Source organism: Pteropus medius, unplaced genomic scaffold (genome assembly GCF_902729225.1).
Source record: "Pteropus medius unplaced genomic scaffold, Ma_sr-lr_union100, whole genome shotgun sequence".
Lineage (NCBI taxonomy): Eukaryota > Metazoa > Chordata > Mammalia > Chiroptera > Pteropodidae > Pteropus > Pteropus medius.
Window position 1 is genome coordinate 9,652,968 of NW_024356249.1, and position 14,002 is coordinate 9,666,969.

At 34.7% G+C, this 14,002-nt stretch overlaps 1 protein-coding gene across 13 annotated transcripts in view; it reads right to left on the reverse strand.

Annotated features, from left to right (window-relative positions):
- NRF1 (nuclear respiratory factor 1) overlaps window positions 1-14,002 on the reverse strand; it is a 117,377-nt gene that overhangs the window by 77,615 nt on the left and 25,760 nt on the right. For 6 of the 13 annotated variants that reach the window (XM_039860876.1, XM_039860878.1, XM_039860869.1 and 3 more), the window contains one exon: window positions 5,277-5,508. In XM_039860876.1, the coding sequence (XP_039716810.1) occupies window positions 5,277-5,499 (223 nt within the window). In that variant the 5' untranslated portion in view covers window positions 5,500-5,508. Of the gene's footprint in view, window positions 1-5,276; window positions 5,509-12,688; window positions 12,768-13,164; window positions 13,241-14,002 lie in introns of those variants that run through there. The other 7 variants (XM_039860870.1, XM_039860873.1, XM_039860872.1 and 4 more) reach the window with 5 other exon arrangements.

The window sequence follows — 14,002 nt, forward strand, 5'->3', positions numbered from 1 at the left end:
TTAGAAAATAAGTTAGCAGAAAACACCCAATCAGAATAGCCAGAAGAAAAAAATGATCCAGAAAAAAAAGGGCCTCTGGAACAACATCGAGCACATCAACATTTGCATTATGGGGGTACCAGAAGAAGAGAGAGAGCGAGGAATTGAAAATCTATTTAAAGAATAATGACAGAAAACTTCCCTCACCTGGTGAAAGAAATAGATATAAAAGCCCAGGAAGCTCAGAGAGTCCCCAAAAAGATGAACCCAAAGAGGCCCACACCAAGACACATCATAATTAAAATGGTAAAGGTTAAAGACAAAGAGAGAATCTTAAAAGCAGCAAGAGAAAAGGAATTAGTTACCTACAAGGGAGCTCCCATAAGACTATCAGTTGATTTCTCAACAGAAACTTTGCAGGCTGAAAAGGATTGGCATGAAATATTTAAAGTGATGAAAAGCAAGAACTTACCACCAAGATCACCCAGCAAAGCTATCGTTTAGAATTCATGGACCGATAAAGAGCTTCCCAGACAAGAATAAGATAAGTAGTTCACCACCACCAAACTAGTTTTAAGATAGAAGGAAAAAAAGATGAAAAATATGAATTGTAAAATGGCAATAAGTATATATCAACAATTATTTTAAATGTAAATGGATTAAATGTTCCAATCAAAAGAGTGACTGAATGGATGAGAAAACAAGACCCTCACCTATACTGCCTACAAAAGACTCATCTCAAATCAAAAGAAATACCAGAGTGAAAGTAAAGGGATGGAAGAGATATTTCATCAAAATGAAAAACAAAGAAATAAATATAAGATGAAAAAAAAATGAAAACAAACAAAACAAACAATATTTATACCAGACAAAATAAACTTTAAAACAAAGGTTATGACAGGAGACAAAGGACCCAGTAATCTCACTTCTGGGTATTTATCTGGAGAAATCCAAAACACTACTTCAAAGGGACATGTGAATCTACATATTCATTGCAGCATTATTTACAATAGCCAAAATATGGAGGCATCAATAGTGTTCATCAATGGATGAATGGTTAAAGAACTGGTACTTATACAATGGAACATTACTAAACCATAAAAAAAGAAATGGAGTCTTGCCATCCACAACAACACAGATGGGCCCTGGAGGTATTGTGCTTAGTACTGTAAGACAAAGAAAGACAGATGGCATGTAATTTCACTTACATGTGGAATCTAAAGAACAAAATAACCAGACAAACAAAACAGAAACAAACTCATGGATACAGAGAACATTTTGATAGTTGCCAGATGGGAGAGGGGTTAGAGGAGTGGGTAAAAAAGGGGAAGGAATTAAGTACAATTTGGTAGTTACGTACTAGATTTATTGGGGTGAACATTTCATAAGTTATATAAATGTCTAATCATTATGTTATATGCCTGAAACTGATACGATGTTGTATCCCAACTGTAATTAAAATAAAAAATTATTATTAAAAAAAAAATCTCTTAAGATGCCAAAAGGATAAAGGTAAAAGACTGATAAATTTCACAATAATATAAATCAAAACCTTTGTGAACAAAAAGAAATAAAATATTGGGGGAGGAAGTGGGCAACAAACTGGGAGAAGATAACTGTATACATATTACCAAGAAAGGAATTAAAAATATATCAATAACTCTTAAAAGTCAATAAGAAAAAGACATGCAGTTGGAAAATGAACAAAAGTATAAACAAGAAATATGCAAAAGAAAAATAAGTAGTTAATAAAGTTCTGAAATGGTGCTCTATCTTATCTTCCTAAACTGGCCAGGAGCTCTAGTAAGCAGAACAAAGCAAATTAAACCAAGAGTAAAATATTATTTCATACTCATCAGACTGGCAAAAAAAGAAACAAAAAATGATCAACAATACCAAATGTGGTGAGGATAAGAAACAACAGGCACTCTAGTACAGTGGGAATGTAAATTAATGCAACAATTTGGAAAGGCATTTGGAATATCTAGTAAAGTTGAAAATGTACCCATCTTTGCCTTTCGTTTCCCACCAAGTAAACCTTCAAGCAGCATATTTTAAAGGGCAGGCTTCTGGCCCTTTGGTGGCTCATGAATAGTTTTGTTTTTTTGTTTGTTTAAATAAAATGAAATAAAGTAAAAGAGACTGGAACATATCAGAGAATGCATCACTTGTAGTAGAGGTAAGTTATTATACTTCATGAGAAAGTGTCATTTCTGTTATACATGCATGTCTATATTCTAGATCACAATGTAAAATATATTACTGTGGGATACTGTCAAAAGAATTTGAAAACTAACATCAAGAGGAACTTTCACAATATGCACAAGAAAACATGTAAGAAAACAAGTCCTCTCCTAATCTTAACACTATGACAATGCAGCAAAACTGCCTCAAAAGCATCTTCCTTCCCAGGAAAGAAGTTGACTTGGATTCATTATGTTAGGATGCCCTCTTCTGGGAAGTATAAAAATTTCAAAAATACATTTTACAAATACTTAATATGTGTTTTGCCATTGTCTTATTTTTACATTCACCATTCCAGAAATACACAGCAACTGACAGTAATAAGGTTATTCTTCATTACATCTGTCTTCCTCCACTTAAATACAGCATATACCAGAAGGATGTAGTTTTTTGGCCATTCCTGATCATTGATTTCCTGCCCAGCTTTTCCAAAGTATCTTCTAAGATCGATACAATATTAGATCCACACAGGCCTGGTTTACATGGAATCTTCCACTTAATACTAAATGTACAATGTAAATAGTAAAGAGAAAGGTACAAAATATAGCCTAGCTTTAAGTCATTTAGTGGCCCAGAAAATCTCAAAATGTTAAATTGGATTAAGATGATCCAGGATTGCTAGTGCCCTCAGGCATCTGGCAGAAGCAAACAAAAACCCTCTCTAAAGGATGATGATATTCTAGACCCCAAATTATTTCTAAAAATAATCTTTCAAAAGCAGTATCCAGCATTCATTCAATATAACCAATACATGAAGAGAAAAAACAACACAAACAAGAACGAGCACTAACAACATATAACAGAAAAGAACCACAAGCACTTCAGAGAGTAGAATTACCAAATGGATTGTAAAATCATAATGCTTACTTTACTCATGGAGATTAAAATTTTTTCCTACTATAACTGAAAACAGTAATAGTACAAATTTGGAAGAAAAAAAACACACTAGAAATTCAAAACTAGAAAACAAAATAAAATAATTAGCTATTACTAAAATCAGTAACTTAAGAGAGACTTAAAAGCACCTTAGACACAGCTAAAGAGAAAACTTAATAAACTTAGAAGGAACTACTTAGAATTAAGCATAAACGGACAAAAGCATGGTAATACAGAATAGAGGGTAAGAGACATAAAGGACTCAGTAAGGAAGACAACGTATTTAAGTATAGTCATTGAAGGAAAAGAGATGGAATGGAGCAGAAGCAAAACTGAAGTAAAATCTAGTGGCTAAGATTTTCCAGAATTCATGAAAGGCATCAATCCAGATTCATGATGTTCAAAGAATTGCAAACAAAATAAATGAGAAGAATAGTGAGAGCCAGATATATCACAAAAACTAAAGACAAAGAAAATCATAAAAGCAGTTGGAGAAGGGGCCTGTATAGGGGATAACTTTCAAAGGAACAGCTGTTAGAAATAGCTGAATTCTCAAAAGCAAGCATGGAAACCAGAAGACGGTGGAAGAGCATCTTCATTATGAAGAAAGAAAATAACTGGCATCTAGAATTCCATAGCCAGTGAGAATATTCTTCAATATTGAAAGTTAAATAACAACATTCTCAGACAAGCGAGAGCTGAGAGACTGCTACTAGCAGATCCATGCTGAAGGAAATACTAAATGGCATCTTTAGGCAGAAGAAAAATTTTCAGAGACAAGTTGTATAAAACAAAAATAATGTCTTATAGGGCTTAAAATATACAAAGAATTAATGCACAGGACAACAAAAGCATATAGGTCAGGATTAGAAGAATAAAATTCAAGTGCTCTAAGAAACTTGCATTATCCCTAAAGAGGACAAAAGTAGCTTCCAGTCAAGATGATGGAGTAGGTAAACACTGTGCTCTCTTCCTCCTACAACCATCTCAAAGTTATAACTAAATTATAGAACCATACTGAGAATCACCTGAAATCTAGCTGAACAGAAGTCCTATAACTAAGGATATGTAGAAAAAGCCACACTGAGACTAACAGGACAGGCAGAGATGCAGAACAGGCTGCTCTCACACTCACATGTGGTAGTTGAGAACTAGGAGGGCTAGGGAGTTCCCTTCTGAAGAGCAAGGGGTCCCACCCAATCCGACACACAAGGCTCCCCAGCGCAGGGTTCCAGTGCAGGGAGAGAAGTCCCTATAACCTCTGGCTGTGAAAACCAATGGAGATTCTGGCTGAGTGAGAGAGGGCTGCTGGAGTACCAGATGTTCCTCATTGATATAAACTCATTTACTTTGAGCTTCAGTTCTGGGACAGCAGCTTAAAAGGCGCTAGGGACATCTGGAGAAGAATGGAATTATCTGGCTTCAGGATAAGGGCTGGAAAGTAGCTTTCTCCAAGGCAGAAGTGATAGCAGAAGCTACTGTCCCTTTGTTGAGCCCTCTACCTGCCACAGGCAGGGGCCATATCTGAGTCTCCCTTAACCTAGCTAACTATGTATGGTGTCAGACAGGTACTAGATTTATTGGGGTAATCACTTTGTACATTATATAAGTGTCTAATCACTATGTTGTACACCTGAACTAATATATTGTATGTTAACCATAACTGAAAAATTATTTTTTAAAAAAGAGGACAAAGGTACCAATTACATAGTAATTTGAAATAATTAAAAGATGTATATTATAATTTCTAGGGATACGACTAATAGTGAGTATATTAACTTCCAAACTAACAACAACAAAAAAACCCACAACTTTTCAATCACTCAAAAAGGAAACATGAAGGAAAAGTAAATACCGAACAAGAGGGATAAAGAAAAAACATATAGTAAACATGATAAATTCAAACGTAAATATATCAGTGATTACATTGAATGTAAGTGGACTAAATGCTTCAGTTAAAAGTCAAAAGATTGTTAGAATGGGTGAAAAAACCAAACCAAAGTCATATAATTAATAGTATTTGATTCTAGAACTTAAGTCCCAGTATAATACAGGCACAAGTTGCAAATGCAAGGCTTAAAACAAAATCATGAAGATAAATATAAGAGTGCCTGCCTGCATCCTAGGTTCTTTCAAGTATGTGTGGTACCAAGAGCTTCCAATTCAAGCGACATTACCTGCAGCAGCCAGATGGGCTGTTACCTCATCAGCTGCTGTGGAGTTGAGTATGTCTGAATCATCGTAAGAGGTGTCCTCTGGAGAAGAAGGTGAGTCTTCATCAGCACTCAGCATACTGTGTTCCGGGTAGGTGGCCACATGGACCTGCTGTACTTGTTGGGCCACTGCATGGGCTTCAATGGTAGCCATGTGTTCGGTTTGGGTCACTCCGTGTTCCTCCATGAAGATCTACTGTCAGAAAAAAGGTAATGAACAGAATTAAGTGTGTAATGTAAGACAATGCTTAAACTAAGAGAGATTTCCTTAAAGAGTAGATTTCACTATATCTACTCTTTCACCACACCAAGTCACAGGAAATGGGAATCACCATTCAAATATGACCTAAACATGGTAGAATATTTTCCTTATATAAAACCTGATAGAAATTCACTGTTCTAATTTTATGCCTCATGTCACAAAATAAATACCCTTGATATTACATATAACAATAAAAAGATATTTAAGAGATCCTAGTGACATGGCATTTGACACTGTAGACATTAAAACTTAGTAAAAGAAATATTTAACATATTTCTTTGTAATTTTTTTCCAAAAATTCAACTACTCAAATTGGTTTTTCTGCTTATAAAACTGCACTTCTTGTAAACCCTAAAATGATGCAGTAATTCAGAAGTAGTAAGATGAAGGTCAACTCTTCTACTACATTTATAATTTGTTCCTCCTTGCCCCCACCAACCTACAGAGAGATGCGTTATCCTTAAAGTTTTGAAGCATACATATGTGATTTAAAATAAAGATTCATATTATACATATTATTCTATACGTTGCTTTTTTCATATTATAATATATCTGAAAATCTGACATGCTGAAACACACAGATCTAACAGATATTTCTAAATAGCTACAGACCATTGTTATGGATGTGCAATAATTATGCAATCAATCACCTACTGATACATAGTGAGGCTGCTTCCAAAGTTTTGCTATTATAAACATCAGTGCAGTAAACATCCCTGTATATAAAACTTTGCATACTGGTTCCTCAAAAATCTTTTAAAAAATGACCACTTCTTGGTTTATATTATTTCTATGTAGCTGCCCAATTTTTAACTTTTCCGAGACTCCTGATTTCTGCTTTATATTTTTATGCTATTTCCAATTGGGGTAGGGGGCGGCTTTAACGTTTAATTATCTCTTTTCACTCTCATACCATGATACATACCATCATAACTTATCCTTCTAACTCAGTGATTCTTAACTTTGAGACTACTTGGTTACTTCAAGGAGTATTCTGTATTTTAAAATAAAATTCATTTTAATTACAAGAAAACCCCAGGATGCGACATATCCAAAATATTAGTAATCTAATAAACAGCTATCATTTGAACCTTCTTTTCTATATTTTCTTTTCTGCTTGAAGTCATCTCCCAGTCCTGCAGCTCTATGTGGCATAAATACCTTCATGAATAAACTCACAGCCTTGTTTCTTAAAATGGAGTTTTTGAAGAGGTACCTGGTACAATGGTATGTATTTAATGGAGAGAGAGGGGAAAATATAAAGAAAACATAGCAAAATGCTAACATTTGATAAATCTGGGTAATAAGAGTTCTTTTTTAAAAAATATTTTTATTTTTCAATTATAGTTGACATACAATGCTATATTAGTTTCAAGTGTACAACACAGTGATTAGACATCTATATAACTCACAAAGTGATGACCCTAATAAATCTAGTACCCATCTGACATCATACATAGTTATTACAATATTATTGACTACATTCCTTTTGTTATCCTTTACATCTCCATGTCTATTCTGCAACTATTTTGTACTTCTTAATCCCTTCTACCTTTTTCACCTACTCCCCAAATCCCCTCCCATCTGGTAACATTCAAAATGTTCTCTGTATCTATGAGTTTGTTTCTGGTTTTATTGCTTGCTTATTTTGTTCTTTGGATTCCACATATATGTGTTCTTTATAATATTCTTGCAACTTTTCTAAAAGTCTGAAATTGTCAAAATAAAAGAAAAAAATTGTAAAGAGAGGTACCTAATAAGGTTTCTTTCATATCCTGTGTTTGGAGTGTTTCAGAATATTCACGGGAATACATCCTACCTCCCAGATCTGTACGCATCTATCTAAAATGCAATTTAACATACTATTTAAGTCACACAATTAAACATATAAGAGAAAGATGGCATTAAAATACTATTTTTCCATTCATTTCACTGTTCTAGTCTTAAGGGCATTTCAGAATTCTGGGTACTTCAAAATCATTTTTAAATGATTTGAGATTAGATGGCATCTAACTGCTTTTTAAAGAGATTTGTACGCTATGCACTTGGCATAATGGATTTCAATTCCTCTCTCCAGAATGCGGTTTACAGCATAAATCAATAGGGCTGTCTGCTTTACAGGCTTGTCACTTCTGTCCAGTGCCTCATCTCTTTATACCTCTCTCCCTATCCCATCCTTCAGCCTCTCTAACCATTTTTATTCAGCATACTCTGTAAAAAGCAAAAGCAAAGACATTTCAGATTTCTTTAAACCAGAGTGGGACACTTGTAAATGATGTTTTCGATGTTTTTTAAAAAATAATATGTAAAATACGTTGTCCGAAACCAGATATGACTGGCATACACCTACTGCTGGAGATCATCATGCCCCACCCTCCCCAAGCCATTTTAGTGATGTTTTTTAGCTTTCATCCATGAGGAGTCACATTCTCCAAATAGCAAAACTGATAGGAACTGCTAATAGATGAAAATATATTAGATAATATGAATTTTCAAAAACAGCACAGATTATTATCAGATATCCAGAACTCCTGAATAAGTTATTTAACCTCTAAGCCTCAATTTCAACATTTTTTTAATAGAAAAAATATATATATATATAGTTCCTATCCTCAAAAGGATATGAGGCTATGGGGGCAGGGCCGGGGGAAGGATATGAAGATTAAATGAGGTCATCAGATAAAGTGAGGAACAGTGCCTGGCACATAAATGCTCAATAGTAATTTGATGATGATGCCAGAATTCCTATATCTTTACAATTCTATCCTTGACTCATTATCTGAATAGTCTCATAAGAACCAGGCCTCAATTTCTTAACCTTTAAATTAGACATCTATCTCCAATATGGTTTTTCTAATTGGACAAAAAAGGTTTTGAGTCAGGCATCTAAAAAGCCCTTCTGTTTCTTTCTGATTTAAAAAAAAAATTTATTGGCGTAACATTGGTTAATAACAGTATATAAGTTTCAGGTGTGCAACTTCATAATACATCGGTATATTCCATTCTGTGCTCACCACCCAAAATCTCATCTCCTTCTGTTACTATATTTGACCTCCTTTACCTTCTTCATCCTCCCCCCACCCACCTTCCCCTCTGGTAACCACCATACTGTTGCCTGTGTCTACGATTTTTTTGTTTGTTCATTTCTTGCTTTTTGTTTTTCATCCCACACGAGGAAATCATACAGTTCTTGTCCTTCTCCATCCGACTTATTTCACTTAGCATGATACCCTCCAGATCCATCAATGTTGTTGCAAATGGCAATATTTCGTCTTTTTATGGCTGAGTACTATTCCATTGCATATTCGTACCACATCATTATTCATTCATCAGTCAAAGGACGAGTAGATTGTTTCCATGTCTTAGTAAAGCCCTTATTTATTTTATTAACTCCCTACAACTGAGACACTGTTCTCCTCGATATAAAACCAGGAAACTACAGGGAACCAATGTCTCTAGCATCATTTCATGACAATACACAAAATGGAGATCCAGCAGATAGACCTCACAGTGGTTCCTCTGAACTAATGTGAAAAGCAAGATGAAAGCATTGGCATCATATAATGAATGACCTGTGACACCAAATATGACATCCAATTAAAAAGGTATATCTATCATCTGAAACTAGTGATGTTCAATAGTTTAGTCAACACTCCATTTTTTTTTTTAAATCATTCTCCAAAATAATAACATAACATGGTAACAATTTTATTAAAGCCTCCTTCTTAGCCTGGATCATCACCTAAAAATACAACACGTACCTTATCTATAAGTCCTTCTTTATTCTATAAACTAAAAAGGGTTGGGAGTGGGGGTAGATTTGGGACAGAGTAGTTTTTACTTTTGCCATTCCTGGCCAGGAATAGGTGGAACTGAAAAATAATGGAAAAGGGCACACAGAAAAAAACAAATTTTGTCTCAGAGCATCCTGGTAGTTGTAGTCCATAATATCAAGGGAGCTACTGAATTTGAATGAAAAGTCAAAGAGAGTTAAATTTTGTCTAATCCACTTGTCATGGATGAGATTAAGTGTAGACTACTCTAAAAATCAAAGTAGGAAAAAGAGTTGGCCAGGAAATCTAATCAAGGTATAAATAAATATAAAAGAAAGCACTAGTCTAATCAATATCATTATCATATCAAAAAAAAAGCTACAAGACCTGCCTAAGGGAAAGTCTCAGAGCAAGACTATCTAAGGTCCCAAACAGGGGCAGGAAAAAGCAAGAGGCTCAATTTATACTCCTGAGTTGTCCAGAATCTAAACTCCATAACCAGGACAAAAATTTCACTCAGCAGAAAAGCCTTTCTCAAAAAAGCCTAAAGTCAATGATCAGATTTGATTCTTGGAGTGTGTAGAGTAATGGATCAAAATCACACCACGACTGGAAAAATAAAAAACTGCACAAGAAAGTCAAAGTGAAAATAGAAGCAAATAAAAGGTGGTTTAATTCTGAGTAATAAATGGTACTTAAGAAACCATTTGACCTTCTCTTTCAAATAGCCCAAGGTGATATTGGACTTGCCCAGAAAAAAGTATCCTCTCACACCATTGGGTTCTAGGCTGGAGGGAGGAAGAGAATGAAACCATAGTCATGTATGCAGTCTACTGATTTCCATTTCAGACACCAACTACAGATTAAAAATACAGAAAATATAATGTAATACAAATCAGAATGTTAAGGTTATGAACCATGACAATGTAAAAGAAAAGATAAGGCTGAGAGAAGTGAGGAGGCAAGAGAGAGGCTGAGAAGTGAGTGGAGGATGAATGGCTAGCAGCACTATTACTAGGCCCTGATTGATATATAAAGGGAAGAAAAAATGTACCCTCATAAGAAATTACTCAGAGTGCTGATAAGTAGCAAAATTTTATATTGACTTGTGTAAGTCAATACAATAGACTGTATTGACATTTTATACTGTCAATAAAGTGAATCTAAGGACATTTTTATAAGACTATCACTATGGATTTTGTTTCCATACACTGATGGAAGTTGAAAACCTTGAGTATGATGAATCATTAAAGTGAGGTTAAGTTAAAGAGTATAAAATGCCTCATGACAAGAGAAATGGAACACTTAGAAGTGAGAAGGGGGAAGACAAAAAGGGAAGTAGGAGCTATAACCACAAATTGTTCTCCATTTGAGTCTATCTTAACAACTGTTTAGTAAAATATTTAATAAGTCTAACATTCCAGCAAACCTCAAAATTGACATCTCAGTAATGTGATAAATGTATTTTTATGAAAATAAAAGTAACAAAAAGTCACAAAAAGATTTGTCATATCATTCAAAGAATACACTAGGTTAGCTGTTTGGAAAACCAAAGAAAATGTGGTAGCAACAGCAGCTTTGACCTTCATCTATCACTCTCAGTTCTTGGCAGAATATGTAGATCTATGCATATTTCCTGAAAATCAATAGTGGGTACTAACTCTAATTTCGAGCATGGCTTTGCAGTGATTTAGTTATTTTTTTCTAAATATATCACTGGACCCAAAATGTACAAAGGTATGCAAAGTTCCTCTCCATTCCACCTTATACCTGCTTAAAGACTTATCCTCACTTTTACAGCAGGAGGTTATAGGTAGACTATGGAGGTCGAAGTACTAGATTCATATCCTTGCTCTGCCACACTCACTAGCACTTCAGGCAAGTATCACTAGACTTCTGTGCCTTAGTTTTATCATCTCTCAAGTGGGGAGAGTAACAGAATTAATGGAATTATTATACAGCTCAAATGAGTTAACATACATGTACGAGGGCTTAAAAACGGGACATGGTATACGAGTGTTGGATCAAGTATAACCTGTTGTTGCTGCTGTTGTTATTCCACATAAAAGGATAGGTAAAGCATAAACATGCCAAAGGGAAAATTACACGATTCATCTTTATATTGGCAGAAAAAGTGTTTATAGATCACAAACTAGGAGTTCTGACAATACAAGGACCTGTATCAGAGGGTAGTTCTTGACCTTTTTCCAAATTATGGACCCTTTTAAGGATGTGTTAAAGCTACAGATCTCCTCACTAGAAAAATGCATATATCCACAAAACTTTCCAAAATATTTCAATGTTCTTGGACTCAAATCACAGATTTCATGATGACATAGCTATATCAAAACTTAAACACTAGAGGGTGCCACACCAAAGAAAAATATAAAAGAAGCACAAGGAATTTTAGGTTGCTTAAAATTCAACTGGAACACCCTTCCTTAGAAAAGAAATAGTTAGGTGAATCTACTTCACCAAATACTATAAACTACACCAAATCTTCTACAGGTTCTAGATTAGCAGTATCTAAAAGAAATTTCTGGGATGATAGAAATGTTCTAAATTTACACTGTCCAAAACAGTAGCCAATAATCACATGTGGCTATTGACTACATGAAATGTTACAACTATGACTAAAGAATTAAAATTTTACTTTTATTTAGTTTTGATTTAAATAGCCACATGTGGTTGTGGCTCTCACACTCAACAGCACAGTTCTACATCCTATTTTTTAGGTTTGAAATGAACTTGTTTCTCAATTACAGGTCATTATTATATATCACTGTTAAAGAACTTTTTAAGACAGTAGGTTCATATGACAATTCAGACCAACTTGTCTCTTGTGAAAATTCAACACTGCAAAGACAGACTGTCACTGTCTCTCCCCTGCCCTAGGTGTTCACAATCAAAAGTAAAGCTAATTCTTTTAGTCATTACAGAAGACTCTACCTACCCAGTTCTCTGATTGTTTCTTAATTCTCTTGGTTATAAGAGCTTTAAAAAAGGTGAAAATTAATAGCTAAGAAAGAAGGCTTTTGCCATTAAAAAAAAAAAATCAAATTCTAGTGATAACCAACAAGGGCTAAGGGTACGGAGAAGACTGCAAGGACATCAAGTAGATACCATGAAGGAGAACAGTCTTCAGCAAGGAGTATGTCGGGTGCCACGATGAAAGAAGGGCACCACAGGCAGAGGCAACAGCTTGTGAAAGCACATGGGGGGAAATCAATGAACACCCAGACAGCAGACTCAAAGCAACACAGCTCTCAGTTGCCTCCAAACCAGATTCTTTCTTTGCACTGCAATTTAATCTGCTAAAAATAAAGCTAATGCTGACCCACCTGTCAAAGAGGGAAGTAGTCTATCCGCATTGTACAACACCTTACAGCTTACAACCCGGTGTCTGGCACAGTGCCCTGAATGGAGAAGGTACCTAATTAATGCTGATGACAATGGTAAAAAGGATTAGAAAATGCATTCTCAAATATTCGGATGCCTTATTAACAGCTATAAATGTCAATAAAAAGCAGGTAAGTTACTGAAGCTATCACAGGATTAGAAACAAGATGGATAGGAAGTTTAGCATGCCCAGGCATTTATTTGCAAATGGTCAGAATGCAGCTGGCTTTTTTTGCAGGAAAATCATTTGTCCACAGCTGCTTCCCAAATTACCAAAAATCAAATAAATAGTTGTCATGTGATAGCAGGATTAGAGGCTGCCTCAATCTCCATTAAGGAGAAATAACATAAATTGCCACAAGTCCCACCCCTCAGTCTCAGACAAACACAAAGGACACTTTTATTCAGATCTGCTTACTGTGAAATATAGCATTGTTGCCTGGCCGCTTGTAGGGTGGGCCTCAATCCTGCTGGATCTGTTATTATACAACCAACATTCAGTTAAAGCTGTTTCTTAGATTCTGGCAGACAGTTCAATGCATGATTTTTCTTTTGAGATAACTGAACTTGTTTCTGGATAAAATTATGAAGGAATAAGTGTCAATACTATCAATCTAGGAATCTCTGTGATTCAATCATTCTCTCATTCCACAAATATTTACTGAATTCTTATCAGGTATTCCTAGGTTATTTTAACATTAGTATTCAAAGAAAAACTATGACTGGCAACTCTAATCTTTTATCTTTAGTTTAAAATTTTTATTATTATAAAAATGACACATGTTCTTCTCGATAACAGAGAAAATATGGGTAAGAAAAAATAAAGAAACAGAAATCACCACCCAAGATGGCCACATTACCAGTTAACGATTTGGTATATATATACGGTATGCTTCTAGCTCCCATCCCTCATCGACTCTCTGATATGGTTGGTTGGTTTTGTTTTAAACAAAAGTGAGGATACCGTGTACATGCTATTTTGTAAATATTTTTAAATGTAATAAAGAATTAAAATTTTTCATGTTAATATTTTTACATAATTTTTAATGTTTACAGAGCATTCCCTGTAAAAATGTACAGTACTTATTTTATTAATTCCAAAAAGTTAGTCATTTAGGTTGTTTTCAGTTTTTTCATTATTATAAACAGCACTGTGATAACAATTCTTATATTCAATAAATATCTGTTGCATAAATGAGTAAACCAATGGTTTACTAAGCAAGTCTTTAACACACACTCAATTTCCTTGGTGTTTA